The 23,182-nt window shown below is 34.0% G+C and overlaps 1 protein-coding gene across 3 annotated transcripts in view; it reads left to right on the top strand.

The window, feature by feature from the left end:
- Positions 1–23,182, top strand: part of PCDH9 (protocadherin 9) — a 942,795-nt gene that overhangs the window by 338,271 nt on the left and 581,342 nt on the right. For 2 of the 3 annotated variants that reach the window (XM_024230916.3, XM_024230914.3), the window contains exon 3: positions 1,664–1,765. The exons of the other annotated variant lie outside the window; for it this stretch is intronic. In XM_024230916.3, coding sequence (XP_024086684.1) covers positions 1,664–1,765 — 102 coding nt within the window. The remainder of the gene's footprint in view (positions 1–1,663; positions 1,766–23,182) is intronic. 3 annotated transcript variants of the gene reach the window in all.

Here is a 23,182-nt window from a genome sequence, read left to right as displayed (position 1 = left end):
GCTAGGGATAGGAATAGAATAATTAAAATGTCTATGGACATCACAGATGAAAATAACTGTTTTAAGGTCTATGCTTTTTTTTTTCTTGAATGCCAAAAAAGCTGCTGTGAAGCCTTTGTTGCTAACAGTGAATTTGTTCAGACAAAAAACTTAGGAACAATCAAATAATTAATGTTGCAAGGGAGCATTTTACAAATTAAACATGAAAATTACTTAGAAACAGAGGTTAAAATGGCAATCACCATTTGTTGAATGATGCATGAAAGGAGTTGCTAGAAGAGATAAGTTTTGAATAGAGTTAAAATTAAATTGTAGAGAGAGAACTGACATAAAATATTTTTTCATGCTAAAAGGCTTATAGTGATGAATATATGGATTTAAAGTCATGCCTTCTTAGTTGTCACATAGCTATTTATTTTAAACAAATAAAAATAAATGAGATAATTTATATCTTCAAAATGTAATGACAGTGCTTTAACATATATTTAAATATATAAAATGATGGTCTTGAAATGAAAATAGAGTGAATACAATATATTAAAATTCTAAAACACATTTGCTTTTAAAAATGTCTAACAGTAATTTTCTAACAGATTTTACTTTGAGATAGTAAAGGTAGCATTTCATTGATGAATAGGAAACATGGCATACTAGTTTTGAAAAGAATAGTCTCTTTGCTCGTAATGTAATGAAATCTATGCATATATTATAGTTTTATTTAAGAAGAAAGGGTATATATCAATGATGAACCTTTTCTGGAGGCACAACAATATCTTTTTATCAAAGTAGAAACCTTAAAACCTACAAAGTTATGTTTAATAAATGGCCAGACAGCAATACTTACTAATATTGCTTGCCTGGAGTCTAATAAAAGATTTAGAAAAGAAGTAAGAAAACAGGAAGTGGAAAATGTCTTATTTTCACATGAAAAACTTGTGTGAGGTGTATGGAAAACTGTCATTTTAATATGTTCACAGAGAAAGGCCAAGCCATAATGTAATATCTTATGTTCTATAATTCATATCAATTTCCAGGTAAATTATTTTAGATAACCTGTTTTTTAAAAATGCTTTCTATTTAGTACAAAAATAAGTCAATTAGTATTTTAAGACACGAAACTTCTGTTTTTTCAGTTTTATCTGTTTCAAATGTATCACTTATAAAGGTAGTTCTTGTGGTAGATAAAGATATGGGGAATGGTTCCAAAAAGGCTAGGCAACAGCACAACTTTGTAGGGGGAGGAATTATGCTTCAGTCTCCTCTTCCGTAAGTGGAGGTAGTTAATAATATCCATGTCACAGGCTAATATGTGTATAATATATATCAAACTCTTAAATAATATCTCACCTATATAGCACTGTATAACTTTTAGCTACCAGAGTCATAAATGTAATAAATAAATATTGCCTAAAAAAGGTAAACGTAAAATTACTTAATCTTATCTTTCTTTAGTTTTAGTAAAAACATTTTAACAATTTTTTTATCCTGGGACAATTAAAAAATCTTTATGGTAAAGACTCAATCTTAATGCATGTATCTCTGGGTGTGGACCCTTGTTAGCTCAAGTGGTATTCCTTTATTAGGCTCATAGCAAACAGCCATGTCTCTCAATGGACTCTAAATGTGGAGTAGTTTGTCACAATTATTTGGTAATCTCTTTCAGTGTAACTCACACAGCAAAAGTGACAATATTCCTGTCACTCCTCAGAAATGTCCCAGCTCCGCGAGTTTCCACATTCAGGAGAATGAAGAAAGCCATTACGAGGTATGCCATATATCTATAGAGAACATGTTAGTACTGAGAAATTTTCATTTTCCTCATAATTTTAAATACTCTATCTTAACTAGTATTATTTTCTTTGCCCATCTCTTCTATGGTCACGTTTTTATACTAATGTTTTTGAAAATAATTTTAAGCAAATAATTTTAGAACAAAAATCCAGCTATATATATATATTTGTTTATGTTGAGTAATGATCCAACTCTTAAACATAATGTTAGTAACATGGAATGAAAAGTACTGATTTTTACCTATTTTTAAAGAAAGTAATGAGCAACTTTCTTTTAAAGCTAGACGTTCTGGATTGATTCATATTTATTAATTGAACTAAAAGGAAGGCACAACTATTTTGAAAGGTTAATTCGATTCATCTCCGATACTGAGGAAAATGAGAAAGACATTGCTGCTTAATATGACTAGTTAAATTTGAATTTTAATGAAGCGTTTCCTTTTTTTTACTACTTTTTATCAGTTTGATCTTTTATTTCCCTGTATTTTTGAACTTAAAAGCCATTACTTTCTTTTTTAAAAAAGTTAGTTCATCCACATTAAAAGGTAGAAGATCCATAGTTGTTTTTTTCTCTTTCTTTTATGTTGGAAGGGCTTTTCCAGTGCCAATTATTCCACTGTGGCTGGGTATAGAAATCTACTATCTTTCATATATATATATTTTTAAGTCTTGGTAAAAAGCACATAAGATAGAATTTACTATCTGAGCCATTTTTAAGTGTAGAGTTCAGTAGTGTTAACTATTTTTGCATTGTTGTGAAATGGAAGAAGATTCCCATTTTTAAAGAATTATGTTTTAGTAGTTAATATTAGAACATACATACTGTTTCACGTATTTTTTTACAGCTGTAACATATAGATTATAGAAAGAGAGGTAATGTATGTGTATGCGTATGTGTGTGTGCCTGTGTGTGTATTCTCATTTCTTACAGAACGTAGGTCCCCTCCATTCCCTTAAAACCTTTTCTTAATCACTATTAGTAAAAAAAAATTTTGTAATAATTATTGCTTTTACCATCTAAAGGAATCTATTATTTTCAAAAATCCCACTGGTAATGTATATTGAAGAAACTACTTTGATTAATAGAAACTTTGTATAGAAAGCAACTTCTTTTCGGATAAAACATTAGTGGAGGTTGAAAGACGATTGAGCAATGTTTTGAACAGCTCTATCCCCTAATTCTCCTTCACATATTTTTATTCTATTTCTTTTTGTTTGTGTGGGTCTAAATACTTAGAAATGATTTTCTAAACTTCAGCATATATACTTTTTTAGATTTTTCTTTTTATTTTATTTTATTTATTATTATTATTATTATTATTATTATTATTATACTTTAGGCTCTATGGTACATGTGTGCAACGTGCAGGTAAGTTACATATGTATACATGTGCCATGCTGGTGCGCTGCACCCACCAACTCGTCATCTAGCATTAGGTATATCTCCCAATGCTATCCCTCCCCCCTCCCCCTACCCCACAACAGTCCCCGAAGTGTGATGTTCCCCTTCCTGTGTCCATGTGTTCTCATTGTTCAATTCCCACCTATGAGTGAGAATATGCGGTGTTTGGTTTTTTGTTCTTGCGATAGTTTACTGAGAATGATGATTTCCAATTTCATCCATGTCCCTACAAAGGACATGAACTCATCATTTTTTATGGCTGCATAGTATTCCATGGTGTATATGTGCCACATTTTCTTAATCCAGTCTATCATTGTTGGACATTTGGGTTGGTTCCAAGTCTTTGCTATTGTGAATAATGCTGCAATAAACATACGTGTGCATGTGTCTTTATAGCAGCATGATTTATAGTCCTTTGGGTATATACCCAGTAATGGGATGGCTGGGTCAAATGGAATTTCTAGTTCTAGATCCCTGAGGAATCGCCACACTGACTTCCACAAGGGTTGAACTAGTTTACAGTCCCACCAACAGTGTAAAAGTGTTCCTATTTCTCCACATCCTCTCCAGCACCTGTTGTTTCCTGACTTTTTATTGATGGCCATTCTAACTGGTGTGAGATGGTATCTCATTGTGGTTTTGATTTGCATTTCTCTGATGGCCAGTGATGGTGAGCATTTTTTCATGTGTTTTTTGGCTGCATAAATGTCTTCTTTTGAGAAGTGTCTGCTCATGTCCTTCGCCCACTTTTTGATGGGGTTGTTTGTTTTTTTCTTGTAAATTTGTTGGAGTTCATTGTAGATTCTGGATATTAGCCCTTTGTCAGATGAGTAGGTTGCGAAAATTTTCTCCCATTTTGTAGGTCGCCTGTTCACTCTGATGGTAGTTTGTTTTGCTGTGCAGAAGCTCTTTAGTTTAATTAGATCCCATTTGTCAATTTTGGCTTTTGTTGCCATTGCTTTTGGTGTTTTAGACATGAAGTCCTTGCCCATGCCTATGTCCTGAATGGTATTGCCTAGGTTTTCTTCTAGGGTTTTTATGGTTTTAGGTCTAACATTTAAGTCTTTAATCCATCTTTAATTGATTTTTGTATAAGGTGTAAGGAAGGGATCCAGTTTCAGCTTTCTACATATGGCTAGCCAGTTTTCCCAGCACCATTTATTAAATAGGGAATCCTTTCCCCATTTCTTGTTTTTGTCAGGTTTGTCAAAGATCAGATAGTTGTAGATATGTGGCATTATTTCTGACGGCTCTGTTCTGTTCCATTGATCTATATCTCTGTTTTGGTACCAGTACCATGCTGTTTTGGTTACTATAGCCTTGTAGTATAGTTTGAAGTCAGGTAGCGTGATGCCTCCAGCTTTGTTCTTTTGGCTTAGGATTGACTTGGCGATGCGGGCTCTTTTTTGGTTCCATATGAACTTTAAAGTAGTTTTTTCCAATTCTGTGAAGAAAGTCATTGGTAACTTGATGGGGATGGCATTGAATCTGTAAATTACCTTGGGAAGGATGGCCATTTTCATGATATTGATTCTTCCTACCCATGAGCATGGAATGTTCTTCCATTTGTTTGTATCCTCTTTTATTTCCTTGAGCAGTGGTTTGTAGTTCTCCTTGAAGAGGTCCTTCACATCCCTTGTAAGTTGGATTCCTAGGTATTTTATTCTCTTTGAAGCAATTGTGAATGGGAGTTCACTCATGATTTGGCTCTCTGTTTGTCTGTTATTGATGTATAAGAATGCTTGTGATTTTTGTACATTGATTTTGTATCCTGAGACTTTGCTGAAGTTGCTTATCAGCTTAAGGAGATTTTGGGCTGAGACAATGGGGTTTTCTAGATATACTATCGTGTCATCTGCAAACAGGGACAATTTGACTTCCTCTTTTCCTAATTGAATACCCTTGATTTCCTTCTCTTACCTAATTGCCCTGGCCAGAACTTCCAACACTATGTTGAATAGAAGTGGTGAGAGAGGGCATCCCTGTCTTGTGCCAGTTTTCAAAGGGAATGCTTCCAGTTTTTGCCCATTCAGTATGATATTGGCTGTGGGTTTGTCATAAATAGCTCTTATTATTTTGAGATACGACCCATCAATACCTAATTTATTGAGAGTTTTTAGCATGAAGGGTTGTTGAATTTTATCAAAGGCCTTTTCTGCATCTATTGAGATAATCATGTGGTTTTTGACTTTGGTTCTGTTTATATGCTGGATTACATTTATTGATTTGCATATATTGAACCAGCCTTGCATCCCAGGGATGAAGCCCACTTGATCATGGTGGATAAGCTTTTTGATGTGCTGCTGGCTTCTGTTTGCCAGTATTTTATTGAGGATTTTTGCATCAATGTTCATCAAGGATATTGGTCTAAAATTCTCTTTTTTTGTTGTGTCTCTGCCAGGCTTTGGTATCAGGATGATGCTGGCCTCATAAAATGAGTTAGGGAGGATTCCCTCTTTTTCTATTGATTGGAATAGTTTCAGAAGGAATGGTACCAGCTCCTCCTTGTACCTCTGGTAGAATTCGGCTGTGAACCCATCTGGTCCTGGACTTTTTTTGGTTGGTAAGCTATTGATTATTGCCACAATTTCAGCTCCTGTTATTGGTCTATTCAGAGATTCAACTTCTTCCTGGTTTAGTCTTGGGAGGGTGTATGTATTGAGGAATTTATCAATTTCTTCTAGATTTTCTAGTTTATTTGCGTAGAGGTGTTTGTAATATTCTCTGATGGTAGTTTGTATTTCTGTGGGATCGGTGATGATATCCCCTTTATCATTTTTTATTGCATCTATTTGATTCTTCTCTCTTTTTTTCTTTATTAATCTTGCTAGCGGTCTATCAATTTTGTTGATCCTTTCAAAAAACCAGCTCCTGGATTCATTTATTTTTGAAGGGTTTTTTGTGTCTCTATTTCCTTCAGTTCTGCTCTGATTTTAGTTATTTCTTGCCTTCTGCTAGCTTTTGAATGTGTTTGCTCTTGCTTTTCTAGTTCTTTTAATTGTAATGTTAGGGTGTCAATTTTGGATCTTTCCTGCTTTCTCTTGTGGGCATTTAGTGCAATAAATTTCCCTCTACACACTGCTTTGAATGCATCCCAGAGATTCTGGTATGTTGTGTCTTGGTTCTCGTTGGTTTCAAAGAACATCTTTATTTCTGCCTTCATTTCGTTATGTACCCAGTAGTCATTCAGGAGCAGGTTGTTCAGTTTCCATGTAGTTGAGCGGTTTTGAGTGAGATTCTTAATCCTGAGTTCTAGCTTGATTGCACTGTGATCTGAGAGATAGTTTGTTATAATTTCTGTTCTTTTACATTTATTGAGGAGATCTTTACTTCCAAGTATATGGTCAATTTTGGAATAGGTGTGGTGTGGTGCTGAAAAAAATGTATATTCTGTTGATTTGGGCTGGAGAGTTCTGTAGATGTCTATTAGGTCTGCTTGGTGCAGAGCTGAGTTCAATTCCTGGGTATCCTTGTTGATTTTCTGTTTCATTGATCTGTCTAATGTTGACAGTAGGGTGTTAAAGTCTCCCATTATTAATGTGTGGGAGTCTAAGTCTCTTTGTAGGTTACTCAGGACTTGCTTTATGAATCTGGGTGCTCCTGTATTGGGTGCATATATATTTAGGATAGTTAGCTCTTCTTGTTGAATTAATCCCTTTACCATTATGTAATGGCCTTCTTTGTCTCTTTTGATCTTTGTTGGTTTAAAATCTGTTTTATCAGAGACTAGGATTGCAACCCCTGCCTTTTTTTGTTTTCCATTTGCTTTCTTTCTTTTTTTTGTCCAAAGCCTAAATCACTTGAACATTGAGAGAAGAACCATAGTTTTCAACCCTTTGATTTTTCCTCTTCACTTTATACGTTTCAGCTATCTAAGATAATACAATTGTTCCCATTAATTACCAACAATAACACAATAGTTCTAATTGGATGGCAGAGAAAAAAATTTTTTTTGTAAGTAAAGATTAACGTAAATAGTACAAAACCCTACCCAGGATGTTGTGCAACTCATTAAGATCCAAGTGGATTTCAGATTTCTAAGAATTATATTTATTTTTATAACATTTTATGTTTGTGTTTATTGACTTAACCATACTCCTCAGAAACCATATTCCTCAGAAAATCCCTTTGATTACCAAAGGTGGTGAGATGATTTATTGGAGATTTCCTTATTTTTTGTAGAGAATTTAAATGAGACATAATTCAAATAATTTTCTATAAATCATACTTTTTTCTCTCTTAGATATTTTATAAGGTCCAAAGCACAAGAAGACAGCTTGTACAGGGTTTGACTAAAAGTCTAGGGAATTTGAAGAAAAAAAATGACATCTAGAGTTATGATGTTTATTTATATTATTAGTCCATTTGTGAAAGAACAGTGAAAGTAAATCTACTATGGTTTACTTATAAACAAAGAAGACAAAATATTCTTATAAATCTTTCATTCCATAAATTCTCATTTAACCATCATTCTCCAGGCCCATTTTTTCTGAATGGTTTTGAACTAGGTTCTCTGGAAGGCCCTATCCATCCCTGGTGATCTGTGATACTAAATAATGATGATGATATTGATAACTTATACTTATTTAACAGCATAGTTTTCTACAGTTAAATATCTTTCTGTGTTAAATAGTACCTCATACTCTGTGCTAGGGACTGTTTCAAGAAGTTTATGTGTATATTCTCTCATCATTCACATTTTGTCCTTGGTTAGTCTAAACTGTTTTTGATCATAATACATTTAATTTCTTTAACATGCTTTTTTATTAAATTCAGATAGACAATATCTGAAATTTCTTATAAAACTTGAAGAAAAGAGATAAGTCATGTCATCTTTCGAGTTTTTTAAAACATTGTAAGATACAAGGTTTCTGTATAAATGCTTAATATCTGTAGACCAATAATAAAATGGGCAGTTTTTGTGACCACTTTTTTAAAGGTTATTAATCTAGAGTTAATTATTCTTGAGAATTAACAATGAAAGGTGATTATAACCTACAAAATTGGCATCTGAAATGTTATTTTTCATTATATTTAATTCTGTACTGAGCCTGGTAAGTGCAGGTATTTTCCTAATTTTTATTTTTTCAAAATTTATGTTTCCCCTCCCTTTTAATCACCTTAATATAGTAAAAAGAAAGATGATTGTTCTGTTTAACACACACAAATATTTAACTGCAGAAAACTATATTGTTAAATAGAGTCATATTCGGTGTCAACGAGTGCTGACTAATCTGGATGAAATTCTTAAATTTATATTATGACACTAGATACATAATAAAACCGAGACTGATGTGACCAGCAAGCTTTTAATTGTTATTAGCTTATTATTAACCTATCACTCTTAATTTAGATAAAAGAAGTATTGCTTACTTATAGAGAAATGTTATATCAGCTATTGAGAAAAATTTGTGCCAGACCCTATTCTAAGCACGTCATATGCATTACAATAATTCTTCTAATCTATCACTGGAGTATAAACATGCTACAATTGTATGAACTGCTGGGGTAAAATGCTGCCAGTTTAACTCTGACAAATGCTTATTTTTTATTTCTTTAATATTTGTCCGTTTTAATACATGCAAAAATAAGGGGTTTTTTATATTAGAATTGTTGAAATATAGCTTATTTAATTCTGACAGCAATCCCATTAGGTAGGTATTATTATTATTCTTATTCTACAGATGGGAAAAGGAGACACTGAGAGGTTATGTGATCTGCTCAAATGCACACAGACAGGAATGAGTGGGCTGGAAGATAGCCACAGCCACATGGCTTCAGAAACTGCAAAGATAACTATGCCATGACATTATCTAAGTAACAACAAACAAACAAAAAACCTCACAGGCTATTTGATTGTCAGGGACCAGAGATTACCTATGCATGTTACTGAAACATAACGTGAAGACAACAGCGATTGAGTAGCTTGCCCTACCTCTCAGAACTAGCTAATGATAGCATTAGAATTAGATCCTAGAATTACTGATCCCAGAGTAATCTAAAGACTTTACCTTCAAACACAAAGTTTCCAAACAAATGTTAAATAAAATAGTTTATACTTGAAGTTCTTTCTTAAACTAGATTTTTAAAATGGTGTGAAATTTAAACTGTCATGTTTAAGTTTTCTCTCCCTGACATACCTTTCGTCATTGGATACACAGAGCATTGCAATGATTAAAATCGAAGCACCGGAATAAAAAAGTGCACATTGTTTTTATGCCATAAATGCATATCGCATTTAATAAGCATTTTTGATCCATATTTCATTGTCACTTCATTTCTATTATATTTCATTCCCTTTTCCCATGAAACAGTATATAACGCAAACAGAGCTTTCAGTGTCTATATTCTGCAATCTGTAGGAAAATGTCTCATAGTTAATGGAATTCACACAAGACTGCATCTCAGTATGAGTAGCTGTTCCCTGTCACTATTTTTGATGCTTGAGCTAAAGAATATTTTACAAAATGGTTTAGTGTTCAGTGTATGAATTTTTGAGATAAGACTTCTCCCTTGTAGGGGTGAAATCCGAAAATCAATGTCAGATGGAAATCTTAGCTCTAAGAGTTAGGGAGATTGGTGGAAGGGTTTTAAACTAAGTGTGAATTTTAGCCTCTAGACTTTGGAAATGTGGCAGTTATCATGAGTATGAAATTCATGGGTGCAGATGGTTGATTAAGATATCCCAGGATGGGCCACTGCTATAAATCTCCACAGAAAAATTGAGAAAACCGTTTTGATAAGGAACATATTTTTGACCTTTTATGTAAATTCATAACAGGTTTTGCTGGATTCATTAAATGCGTATAAGTTAAATAACCATTGGTTTCATGAAATTGCCAATTATGTCATGTGATAGAAATATTTAATAGAATTAAAATATGTCAAATGGTGAGTAAGAGGGGTGAGTGAGAGGAGAACTCCAATGTATTAAACTATTATTATGTGTCTCGTATTTCACATTTGCTACCTAATTCAAGACAATTGTCTTCAAGGTAAGTGTAATTTCCCTCCGCATTAAGATAAAGTTATGGGTGCCTAGGTGATCTTGAGCCTACGTCACCAACCAAGGACACACTGATAGCTACAGTACAATGGGGCTCAGTTTGTTACACAGCCTAAAACTCTATTGTTTAAATAATACCAAACGGAGCAGAAGCAAAATGGCAATATTATCTGCTACTTTTAAATAATAAAATAGGAAAGATACAAAGCCAAAACACTTTTGCTTTTGTCTTACTTGGTCTTTTATTTTCTTTTTAAAAAAATATTCATACACGAAATCTGATTTAGTGTATGAATATTATATGACACACCTAGATTTTCCTGTTATTGCTGTATTATGAATATTATACCACATACCTGTATTTTCCTGTTCTTCATGATTATGTAGTCATATTACCCAAGTATATTTACATAATTATGTACAAGTACACAAATAAATATGTTCAGTCCTTAGAATAGGTGTTTTTGTTGATATCAGCTTTAAAATTAAAATAATTAGGTAAATCATTTAGCAATAATTCTCTGAAGATTTTTACATTATATTTTAGAGTAAAAAAGTTATTTACAATTAATAGATATTTACTAATAACACTAAATTTTTTCTTTCTTCATGAGGACAGCTTTTTGGAAAACCCCAAGGCTAGTAAATGATACATATACACACACATACATGTTATTTACATACTTACATACATGCATACATATTTGGGGAATAACTCCTAACATATTAAAATATTTAAATTTTTAGTAACATCGCTCTCCAAAGTACAATAAATTAAGAAAAATGATAAGCAATATTTTACGTCTCAGTCACTCTGAAACATTGCATGTATAACAAGTATTAGAGAAAGCATGTTGGGCGTCAGTCTGGCTCACTCACTAGATAAAGAAGTTTTTCACCCTTTTACCATGAAGGTTCCAAAACTGCGCCTCAGAAAAATGGCAAATAAAATACATCACGGATTGGAGAATTGTTAGGGTTAAGTCCTGACATGCCCAACTGGGAATAGTCAAAGATCTTATGCCATTTTAGGTAAGATTGACCTGGAAAATAATTTCTAACAAATCACAGGACAATTTCTGGCTACAATTCCAAATAGCATTTAGGACTCTGCACTTAATATAGATCTGTTATGTGAAATTTGTGTTATATAGAGATAAATTTTCAAAAAAATCATTAAAATATTTGACAGGCTCCTATTTTTTTAAATTATTATTATACTTTAAGTTTTAGGGTACATGTGCACAATGTGCAGGTTAGTTACATATGTATACGTGTGCCATGCTGGTGTGCTGCACCCATTAACTCATTTAGCATTAGGTATATCTCCTAAAGCTATCCCTCCCCCCTCCCCCCACCCTACAACTGTCCCCAGAGTGTGATGTTCCCCTTCCTGTGTCCATGTGTTCTCATTGTTCAATTCCCACCTATGAATGAGAACATGCAGTGTTTGGTTTTTTGTTCTTGCGATAGTTTACTGAGAATGATGATTTCCAATTTCACCCATGTCCCTACAAAGGACATGAACTCATCTTTTTTTATGGCTGCATAGTATTCCATGGTGTATATGTGTCACATTTTCTTAATCCAGTCTATCATTGTTGGACATTTGGGTTGGTTCCAAGTCATTGCTATTGTGAATAGTGCCACAATAAACATATGTGTGCATGTGTCTTTATAGCAGCATGATTTATAGTCCTTTGGGTATATACCCAGTAATGGGATGGCTGGGTCAAATGGTATTTCTAGTTCTAGATCCCTGAGGAATTGCCACACTGACTTCCACAAGGGTTGAACTAGTTTACAGTCCCACCAACAGTGTAAAAGTGTTCCTATTTCTCCACATCCTCTCCAGCACCTGTTGTTTCCTGAATTTTTAATGATCGCCATTCTAACTGGTGTGAGATGGTATCTCATTGTGGTTTTGATTTGCATTTCTCTGATGGCCAGTGATGATGAGCATTTTTTCATGTGTCTTTTGGCTGCATAAATGTCTTCTTTTGAGAAGTGTCTGTTCATATCCTTCGCCCACTTTTTGATGGGGTTGTTTGTTTTTTTCTTGTAAATTTGTTGGAGTTCATTGTAGATTCTGGATATTAGCCCTTTGTCAGATGAGTAGGTTGAGAAAATTTTCTCCCATTTTGTAGGTTGCCTGTTCACTCTGATGGTAGTTTCCTTTGCTGTGCAGAAGCTCTTTAGTTTAATTAGATCCCATTTGTCAATTTTGGCTTTTGTTGCCATTGCTTTTGGTGTTTTAGACATGAAGTCCTTGCCCATGCCTATGTTCTGAATGGTAATGCCTAGGTTTTCTTCTAGGGTTTTGATGGTTTTAGGTCTAACGTTTAAGTCTTTAATCCATCTTGAATTAATTTTTGTATAAGGCGTAAGGAAGGGATCCAGTTTCAGCTTTCTAAATATGGCTAGCCAGTTTTCCCAGCACCATTTATTAAATAGGGAATCCTTTCCCCATTTCTTGTTTTTGTCAGGTTTGTCAAAGATCAGATAGTTGTAGATATGCGGCGTTATTTCTGAGGGCTCTGTTCTGTTCCATTGATCTATATCTCTGTTTTGGTACCAGTACCATGCTATTTTGTTTACTGTAGCCTTGTAGTATAGTTTGAAGTCAGATAGCGTGATGCCTCCAGCTTTGTTCTTTTGGCTTAGGATTGACTTGGCGATGCAGGCTCTTTTTTGGTTCCATATGAACTTTAAAGTAGTTTTTTCCAATTCTGTGAAGAAAGTCATTGGTAGCTTGATGGGGATGGCATTGAATCTATAAATTACCTTGGGCAGTATGGCCATTTTCATGATATTGATTCTTCCTACCCATGAGCATGGAAAGTTCTTCCATTTGTTTGTATCCTCTTTTATTTCCTTGAGCAGTGGTTTGTAGTTCTCCTTGAAGAGGTCCTTCACGTCCCTTGTAAATTGGATTCCTAGGTATTTGATTCTCTTTGAAGCAATTGTGAATGGGAGTTCACTCATGATTTGGCTCTCTGTTTGTCTGTTATTGGTTTATAAGAATGCCTGTGATTTTTGTACATTGATTTTGTATCCTGAGACTGCTGAAGTTGCTTATCAGCTTAAGGAGATTTTGGGCTGAGACAATGGGGTTTTCTAGATATACAATCATGTCATCTGCAAACAGGGACAATTTGACTTCCTCTTTTCCTAATTGAATACCCTTTATTTCCTTCTCGACAGGCTCCTATTACTTGCTAAATAAGCATACGTAAATTTGTAACAAATTACCAAGAATTTAAAGAACTTATACTACAGTAGTATAGAAACACTACATACACTCATGTCTAATGCCTATATATAATACAATTTTCTAGAAACATGAACGTTGGTTTATTTCAGACTATTGAACTTATGCTTGAGAAAATTTTGTTTTAATTTTAAGAGGAATGTAGACAAATATAAAAACAGGTATATTTGATCAATCCTATACTACATGTCTCTGCTTTCTGATGTGAATTCATTTCATTTTTTAAATGGGGCCATCAATATGTTCCTTAAGTCAAGTAAACATGGATAGGGCACTAGACATCCCTTCCGCTGTTTTTTTTGCTCAAAAACACAAAGTTGAGACTTCTTTGGAGGGGAAGCAAATTATCCCACCTGTCTTTTTTCATAATTATGCTGAAACCAGTCTATGAGTCATATATTAATCTGTCTCTCCTTTCTTCCCTCCCTCTCTTCCTTTCTTCCCTCCCTCCCTTCCTTTCTTCCCTCCCTCCCTTCCTTTCTTCCTTCCATAAATATTTATCCATCAAGTATATCAGAGGCAATGTTATGCATGCCAGGTACATCATTTGTGTATGCAAACGTGGTTATTTGTGTTTCAGATATTACAGTCCAAGGGAGTATACTCATATCAATATGTTACCATAAAGTGTAAGCAGTGCTAAAACAAGAGATACTCAAGATGCAAGAAGACCACATCATAAGAGCAATTTAACATAGCACAGGAAAATTATGTTGTTAAAATAAGACTTGAAGGAGTTTACAAAGTCAATGTTCAGGAATGATGTGTTGGTAGAAAAATGAGAATTTTACTTAAATATACAGCCTGTGTGAAGGCCAGGTGTCAGGAGAGAACATCCAAATTTTAAGGAAAGTTCCACTGGTTCTTTGTCTCCTCAAAGCAGACCTCTTTCCTGCCTCCGATCTAAGACCTGGTTCAAAATGCAAAACTGCACAGGCTATTAAATTTTATATTCTTACTATAGTATCTAAACACATTTTTAGTTATTAAGAAACATGACTATATAATGTTTTTCAATGTGTGTTCAACGGAGTCAGCTTTAAAACTTTTGAACACTTAATTGTAAATGCAGATATGCATATTTACAGATACATTCCTACAAACAGATTTTGATTTTTATAGAAATTATTGTACGTAACAATTTTATAATTATGTAAATCTGGTATATGGTTGCATATGTAGATAAATGTTAATATCCAATTTTACATATAATACCCTCTTATTATTATTTTTTAAATTATACTTTAAGTTCTGGGATACATGTGCAGAATGTGCAGGTTTGTTATTATTATTATTTTTGTAAGTCACTTATTATTAAAAACAGCATACATTTATGGTGTTTTCCCGAGGCTAAACAAATGTACTTGAGCAATGTGAGTGGCCTTATGAATTGCTTCATTGTAAATTCATAGAGACACTTTTAGTTGAATTTCTGTGTATAAATCAGTTATCAAATTTTCCACCAGTTCAGTATTTTTTTCAATTACTTAACACTCTGTAAAGATTGGTCATCATCTTCTTTAACTTTTCATTAAACACATTCTGCCAATTCTTTCTTCACCACAAAACAAGTGGGCTTGGTTTTGTTCACAGGAAGAGCCGCATTTGACAGATTTGCTGATGGTGTCAGTGTTGGTCGCAGGCTTGATGGACAGCACCAAACCTTGCTGTGGCCCAGCTCCTGCTAATTAGTTGTTTGAAGCCACTCTGTGTGCCACAGGCATAGGCTTATCAGCCAAAGACATCTTTACCATTCAGCATGACAGCTGTGATGCAGCTGTTTGTGGAGAAAATGAAGCACAAAGAGAGGGGGGATGAGCCTTTCAGATAAATGACAACCATAGTATCTTTCACTGAAGGATCCTAAAGATATAACAAAACAATGAAAATGTAGAGTACAAAACAGGTGTAAATCAATATCTGTTGGATGAGTGTGGAACCCACACATGAAATGATAATAAATATCAGACTGTGAGAGTGAGAGGAAAATACAGCTGCTTTGCAAGTTCTTTTAAAATCCATTGAAGTTGCATGTTCTTGTAATTAATGCTGCTCAAGTATTTGCTTATGAAATTAATGTAGATGTGTGGAGTTTTCAGAAGTTTCTGCACATGTGCACAGATACTAATGCGAAAGCTGGCCAGAAAGCCTCGTATTTGAACAATTGCAGAGAACATGGTCATGAATAATATATTGGGATGCTAAAAATCTCAGGATATTGGAGACACCCTGAGAGGAGTGAAAGTCATCCACATATATGTGAGAAGGGTGTAGACATGGCAAAGCTAAAAATATAAAGTTACTATTCCTATTTGGAAAAGTGTGCTATGTTGAGGTAATAATGAATGAAATTCTTTTTCAGTCCTTGATGATTGAAAACTGTGAGATCCCATTTTAACTACTATCCACATAAACTGGAAATCTAATGGAAAGTACCTATGGTTAGAAGTACACATTGACAAATCAAATTAAATAAATATTTTCACATAAACATTTCATGTTATAAAATACCTATTCTAATTTCAAAATACTGACTGTAAATAATATTTTAATATAAGATACCTAATATTGGCCGGGCACAGTGGCTCACGCTTGTAATCTCAGCACTTTGGGAGGCCAAGGCAGGCAGATCACTTGAGGTCAGGAGTTCGAGACCAGCCTGGCCAACATGGTGAAACCCTGTCTCTACTAAAAATAGAAAAATTCATCAGACATGGTGGCGCATGCCTGTAATCCCAGCTACTTGGGAGGCTGAGGCACGAGAATCACTTGAACCCAGGAGTCGGAGGTTGCAGTGAGCTGAGATCGTGCCACTGCACTCCAGCCTGGGCAACATGGTGAGATCTTGACTAAAAAAAAAAAAAAAAAAAAAAAAAAGCTTAATATTTTATGAGACAGTTTTAAGTATATGTATATATTAGAGGTTTTACAAATCCTAACAGTGAGTGATATTTTAAACTTAAAATAGATTTTTGGATGTTTGCAATGGATATTTATTAGTTTATAAAATATAAGTAATATTATCATACTCTATAGTCACATGTAATAATAACATCAGAGGCTGTGAGATATTGTTTGGTGCCTCACCAAATTCTGGGAGAAATGGAGGTTCAGTTATAGCTAGTCTTATCATTCGCTCTGTAGTATCTAAAAGTCTGGATATAGCAGAAGAATGTTATACCTATTTAAATTGCCTGATACACTTATTTATGCCCATGAAATAAAAAAAAATGCAGCTAACATAATCTATATAATCTCAGGGTTGACTTGATTTTAGCTTATACTTCAATTTTATATAATTTTGAGTTTAAAAATGTTAAAAGCTTATTTACAAATAGGAAGCATAATATAATCACTCTAATTGTTAAAGAAAAATTATTTGAATTTATTTTTTTCTTTAGATAGTTCAGACAGTGTATTTATGTCAGAATGTAGGTGTATGGTGCATATATTAAATACAGATTAAATCGTTAAAAAGAATGAAGTAAGCCACGAGCTTCTCTTTAAATGTCATTTATTTCTTCAATTTTGGAATTAGAATAAACCTAAATCATTTGATGTCTACAGAATCTTACGCACGAGAGAGAGAGATTCTGGGGCCAAAATCACCAGGATATCCATATTCCACAGGCTAGAGATTGAGTTTGAAATTGAATATTAGAATTTTGTTTTTAAATTTTATGAAATAACTAATGGATTTTATGAGGGAATTGAATGGAAGGACTAAAGACAGAGTTTAAATGATGATCGGCAAGTCATACAGTGAAATTAATGTCTTGCAACCTGAGGATGAGGACAATTTTTAATGGAATGTAAGAGAGTAGAATAGAATAGGTTGTATAGAATAGAAAAAAATAGGTTAGAATGGAATAGCATGAGGAAACAATGGGAAAAGTGAAAAATTAGAAGAGAATAAAACATATTAGGTTATATTAGAGTGCATGTCATATAGCATAGTTAAATATTATTTCAGTTAAACTTTTATTTTAGTTATATATGTTATTGTGTACACATGTGTTTTTACTGCATCTCAGTGTGGGTTGATTATTGTAAGCCAAGGTCCAAAGTTTGAAAACCACTGACAAAAAAATAGCTCATACTTACATACCACTTCTTATTTATCACATATTTCTTTAAAACACTTTGATTGTATTAATTAAACTAAAGGTAAAATCTCCTATGGCTTCTTAGTTACGGTTGAATAAGTGAGGGCATCAAGAGATGACCTGTATAGTCATTTAGCAGATAAAAGGCTGTGCTGGATTAAACCCCGATAAGCTGTGCTCTTAGCCACTAATCTAAGGCTTCTGACAAAAATGGCAGCAGACCCAAGATTGGAGACCAGCCCTCTGATTCACAGTGTAATACAATACTGTTTTACTTAATCAGTTACCTCTTCTGTTAGACCAAATCCCAATCCTAAATTAGAATTTATTGATATATGTTTCATGGATTATTTGGACTAAATGAAGTTGAGAAGGTTCATCCTCAATGCATTCAACTGGTGATTCACAATCAGATTTACATAAACATGCATTTAACAGACTTAAAGTTAATTATCTATTTACATTTGTTTAACCCACTTACTTGTAAAATTATTTGATTATAAATGATACTCAAAGAACACATATTCCATACAACTTATTTTGGAGAATGCTGGCCTAGGTCATGAATGATCCTATATGATTAAACAGATTTTCTAGTTTTATAATCAAGATTCTTAAAATTTAAGTACAGTTAATCCTCCATTTTTAAACAACATGCAACTCAGAAATTTAAAAAGACACGAATATATGATATCAAAGATGTGCTTGTATGTATGTGTACATATTATCTGCACACTTGTTATGAAAGAGGTAAAGGTATTTTTTAAAGTCCCTGCTTCTACCTTGTATTTTAGATATAATCTTCAATAATATATGCCCAACATATTATTTTCAAATGAATATTCATTCAAATAGCAGAAGCCCAAAGACTTTCTTTCACAGCCTAAAGCCTTCCTGATTTTGGTATTTTTTCCCTTTATAAAATATCTTTTTTTTTTAAGGGACTTACATGTCTTATTACAAGTATGATATCTTATTTTTTTCATTTATGCCAATATTTAAAAAAAAAGATAAACATAATTTTTCTGGTTTCTAAACACTTTACAATGTAGTAAAGCCCAAATGCTGTGATACATTGAAATGATTGCGCAGATACTGTTCTATAGTGAAGAATGACACACATGTAGCTAAATTTTGGACGTCAGGCCACTCCAGCTTCATTGTTAGGTAATGTATAAAAGCTTGAATTTTGCATAAAATGGACATATTATGGACATTCTATTAATTGTAACATATTAAATGTACATTTTATATGGTTTAAAGTATATTTGGTAAAGGTAAACTACTTATATATATATCTACTTACATTACGTGTGTGTGTATATATACACACACACGTAGTGAGTATGCACACACACACACGTAATGTAAGTAGATTCACAGTGGCCACCTTTATTAAAAACTAGCTAGTTAGATTCATAAGGTAATATGAGAGGAGAGGAAAAAATATTCTTTAATTGATACTTTATTATAATATTTCAAGTTTTAATATGCCACATCATTTATTTCCATCTTCAAATTGGAATAAAAGTGAGAGGAATGCCAGCACAAGCTGTTTTAGAGTCTGTTTTCTAGCTACAGAAGGTGAAGGGCCCTGATATCCAGGACTCACATTCTCTCAAATAATTCCACTCAGTGCTGGAGTCTAAAGATGACACAAAAACCAAAACAAAACATAAAACAAAACAAAAAAATATAATACATGTAGAGTTTATAGTGAATTATAAAATAATGAAGTTCACTCATTTAAAATATACTAAATATGTGAATTTAGCCCACATGCAGAAATGCCGTTTTTTAAAAAGCATACGTTGGGGAAGATGTTTATACTTTTTGAAACTGATCTCATAGTCTAATACTATTCTATTGCTTTATAATTATTTCCATATTTATCCCTGGAAGCCAAGCTACTTTTAAATGCTCTTTCTGGCTAAATTATCTCAGTTTTGACTCAATAGGTATTTAGGACATAACATGTATCTAAAATAAACAGCTAGGATAAAATTTCAGCAAATCTTATATTACTGTTTAGTTTTAAGCAATTTGTAGGCATGCATTTTTTCCAAAATTTCACAGGATGTTTAGTATTTTTTCTAAAGTGGTGGTTGGTTTGTTCATTCATTTATCTGCCTAGTTATATAAGAAGCATTTCCGCTGAGGCCATGAAAAGGAAAAAGCAAGAACCATTTTGGTGAGCCCAATCTTGATTCAGAATGTATTTAGAAAACATAATATGATAGTAATATCTTAAATAAGACAAATATTGATACAATAAGGACAGCCAAATTTATATTCAAGATATGGATTGGAAAAATACATAAACAAATGTTGGTAGTTTACAATATAATACTATGCAGCAGTAAAAAGAAACCACTGACGCAGGCAATAACATGGCTGAACCTCAACACTATTGTGCTAAGTGGAAGAGAAAAAAACAAGCAGACACAGAAGGCTATATGCTGCATGATTTTATTTCTGTGACATTCTGGAAAAGGCAAAGTGATAGGGACAGAAATCAGATAGGTGGTTGCCAGGAACTGGGGATTGAAGGAAGGCATTAAGTACAAAGGGGCACAGAGAAAGTTTTTGAGGCAATATAAATGTTCTATAACTTGATTGTAGTGGTGGTCTATCAAAGAAAAATTACACTGACAGAGTTAAACAGACAAGGAAGATTTTATTCAAGACTACTGCAATAGGTGAGAGAGGTGGAACTGAGCTCAATCGAAACAAAAGGCAGGAGAGTTTTTAAGCTCTTAAACTAGTGGAAAAATATTGGAGGCTATTAGGTGATAGATTGGTCAATGTGATTAGGCCATCTGAGTTTGCTAATTGCCTTTTTATCAAAGTTCGGCTCTTGCCTTCCCACTAAGACTAGGAGATAGGGGTGCTATCTTTCTTGATGAATTCATTTCAAAGGGATGACTTCCAGGTCCTTGAGAAAGACCATCCTCATTTGTAAAACTGGCAATCAGCAACCTCTCAAAAGAGCAGAGAAAGAATTTACAATTGCAAGTTTTCTAGAGTAAATGCCTTAAACAAAACAAAACAAACAAACAAAAAAATTCAGAAGTCTACAGTTAAGGAAGAAGTTTGTCTAAAGTTTAGTCAAGCTAAGCAGAAGGTTAAGAGTGTCTTGGTCAGGTTCCATGACTACATGTGTTTTTCAGAACTCATAGAATTACTCCTAAAAGGTTGAATTTTACTATATGCAAATGATAACCCAATAAACCTGACATTTTAAAAAGTGTAGCTAGGAAAGATGTCATTATTGTCAGAGAACAAGAGCAATAGAATAATGATGCTATGCAGGAAGAGAAAAGTAAGATTATCACCCTAGAGAATGAGTTTTTTCTTTTCCGTGTAGAGAACATCTAATATCTTTCATTAGTGACATGATAATTTACAAACCTAATATATTCCCAGATACCCGGGCTCTGCTAAGAAATACAAAACAGAGACCATTGTTGCTATAGATAATAAAATGGGTTTGCTTGCATATCTTTTTGTTTACTGAATTGTTAAGAAGAGCAAGAAGCTGTTACCCAGAGTAATGTATTTGATTAAAATCAATACACCAATATATCCAAGTGCTATCCCCAAACTCACCATCCTCATGGCTTCACAGAATTGAAGCAATTGTCCTATTTTTTCACCAACAAGCGATGTACATAGTCAGGCAAAAAACATCTCAGCAGGAGTGAACTTTGCTTTATTGAATTGTACCTCTTTCTCAAAATGCAATAGTACAGTGGCAGAAAGAGAAAAGAGAGGTTCTGTATTTTGACTCTATACTGCTGAATGCTTCATTTTAATTCTAGAACCAGAGAGTGTTTACCCTCCTGGTAGTAGCAATCGGAGGGCAATGTTCTCATTTTCACCATGGAGTAAGTGACAAGGAGTTGGGAGCAGGGAACCAAGATTTCCAGGGGACAGTGTGCTTTATGTATCTTATTAACAGGAATCATAAGTGTTTCTCCTCCACTTGAGTCACTTCATTGAAAATACAAAAAGCTCATTTACCAGCACCCATAGGCATAAGAATCACAGAAGCAATCAATTAACACAAATACTTTCCCTCTGAAGCTCGCTCGTGACCTTGAGATATGTGACGAATGACTTAAAGAATGAAACAGACAGAAGTTTCGTGCTAAACCAAAAAAATTATGTTCTTCCACATGATGAAGAGAAATAAAGTGGAGAAAGCTAGATATATGTTTAGTTTAAATAAGACCCAATAAATTCTATAACTGCTTCATGTGCCCTTGGCCTCGGATCAGAGGTACTCAGTCTACATAGTAATCAGGACTTTCTCAATAAACCTCAGCCTGTTACAGTTCTTACCACATTTACTTTCTCAATACGATAGTACTTTACAGCTATCTACTCGATTATGGCCAGAGTTCCTAGCAGTTATTGATAACCAGACCATAGACTTTATATCTCAACCAGCACAGGCAGGAGGAAGGCAATCAGCACAGTGAATTTCCTAACCTGGATCTATCTTCCTGAAAGTTGAAGATGATGACTAAGTTCTACAATTGAGCTTGTGATTCTCACTGTGGCAAAACTTCTTATGTCATTTTTATTTTTAGCTCTTTGGCACAATTATAGAAAATTATTGTAGGAAAATCACAGCTTCTGTAAAGAGGAGCCCTGACTGCTTTTAAGAGCTTCTGAATGTTGGGAAAGCTCACAAGCTCTGCGCAGTGCATTTCTTTGTAGAGAAAGGCAGATAAAAATTTGTTTACTAAAAGAATGAAGTAAAATTGCAAGACTCTTTCAGATTGTCTTCCCTGTTCTCTTCCTCCTTTTTCTGAACCCTGCCTTTTCTGCCCTTTGCCTCGGCTGATATTAAAGACGTCTACTCTTCTAAGGCCCATCTTTCTGTTCAAAAATCACTTTTCTGTGATTTACCTGCCCATTTTCTTTCCTCTTTTTAAAATTTTCTTTGTTTTATTTTTTTTTTTGAGACAGGCTGGTATTTATTTTTTATTTTTTTATTTATATTTTATTTTTTTCTGTCACCCAGGCTGGAGTGCAGTGACGTGATTATGGCTCACTGCAGCCTCTACTTCCTCGGCGCAGGCTCAAGCAATCCTCCCACCTCAGCCTCCTGAGTCGCTGGGACTGCAAGTTTGTGCCACCACACCCAGCTAATTTTTATTTTTTAATTTTTTGTAGAGATGAGGCCACACTATGTTTCCCAGGCTGGTCTTGAATTCCTGGGCTCAAGTGATCCTCCTACCTCGGCCTCTCAAAGAGCTGCTATCATAGGCACGAGCCACTGGACCTGGCCAGTGGTCCATTTTTTTGAGTGTGCAGCAGAGCTAAGTTTGGGGAACATATAGTTGATGAGAATGGCAATTTTGATTAGCCAATTTCCCATTTCACTCTCACTGAGATGCAAGTGAGTAAAATGAATTAGTATAATAGCCAGAGGTGTTTGCAAGCTGAGTGCAGTAAAACCATGTCACAGTAATTTGAAATATCATAGAGTGACTTTTCAAAAACTAGAAAATATGGGGATAAAATTTCAGAAAACTACCTATATAACAATATACCTTTATCAACCACATTATGCATATGATCATCCCTTGATTTAAA

This window comes from Pongo abelii, chromosome 14 (genome assembly GCF_028885655.2).
Source record: "Pongo abelii isolate AG06213 chromosome 14, NHGRI_mPonAbe1-v2.0_pri, whole genome shotgun sequence".
NCBI lineage: Eukaryota > Metazoa > Chordata > Mammalia > Primates > Hominidae > Pongo > Pongo abelii.
The sequence above is the reverse complement of the archived record's forward strand: the minus strand, read 5'-3'. Positions and strand labels throughout refer to the sequence as shown.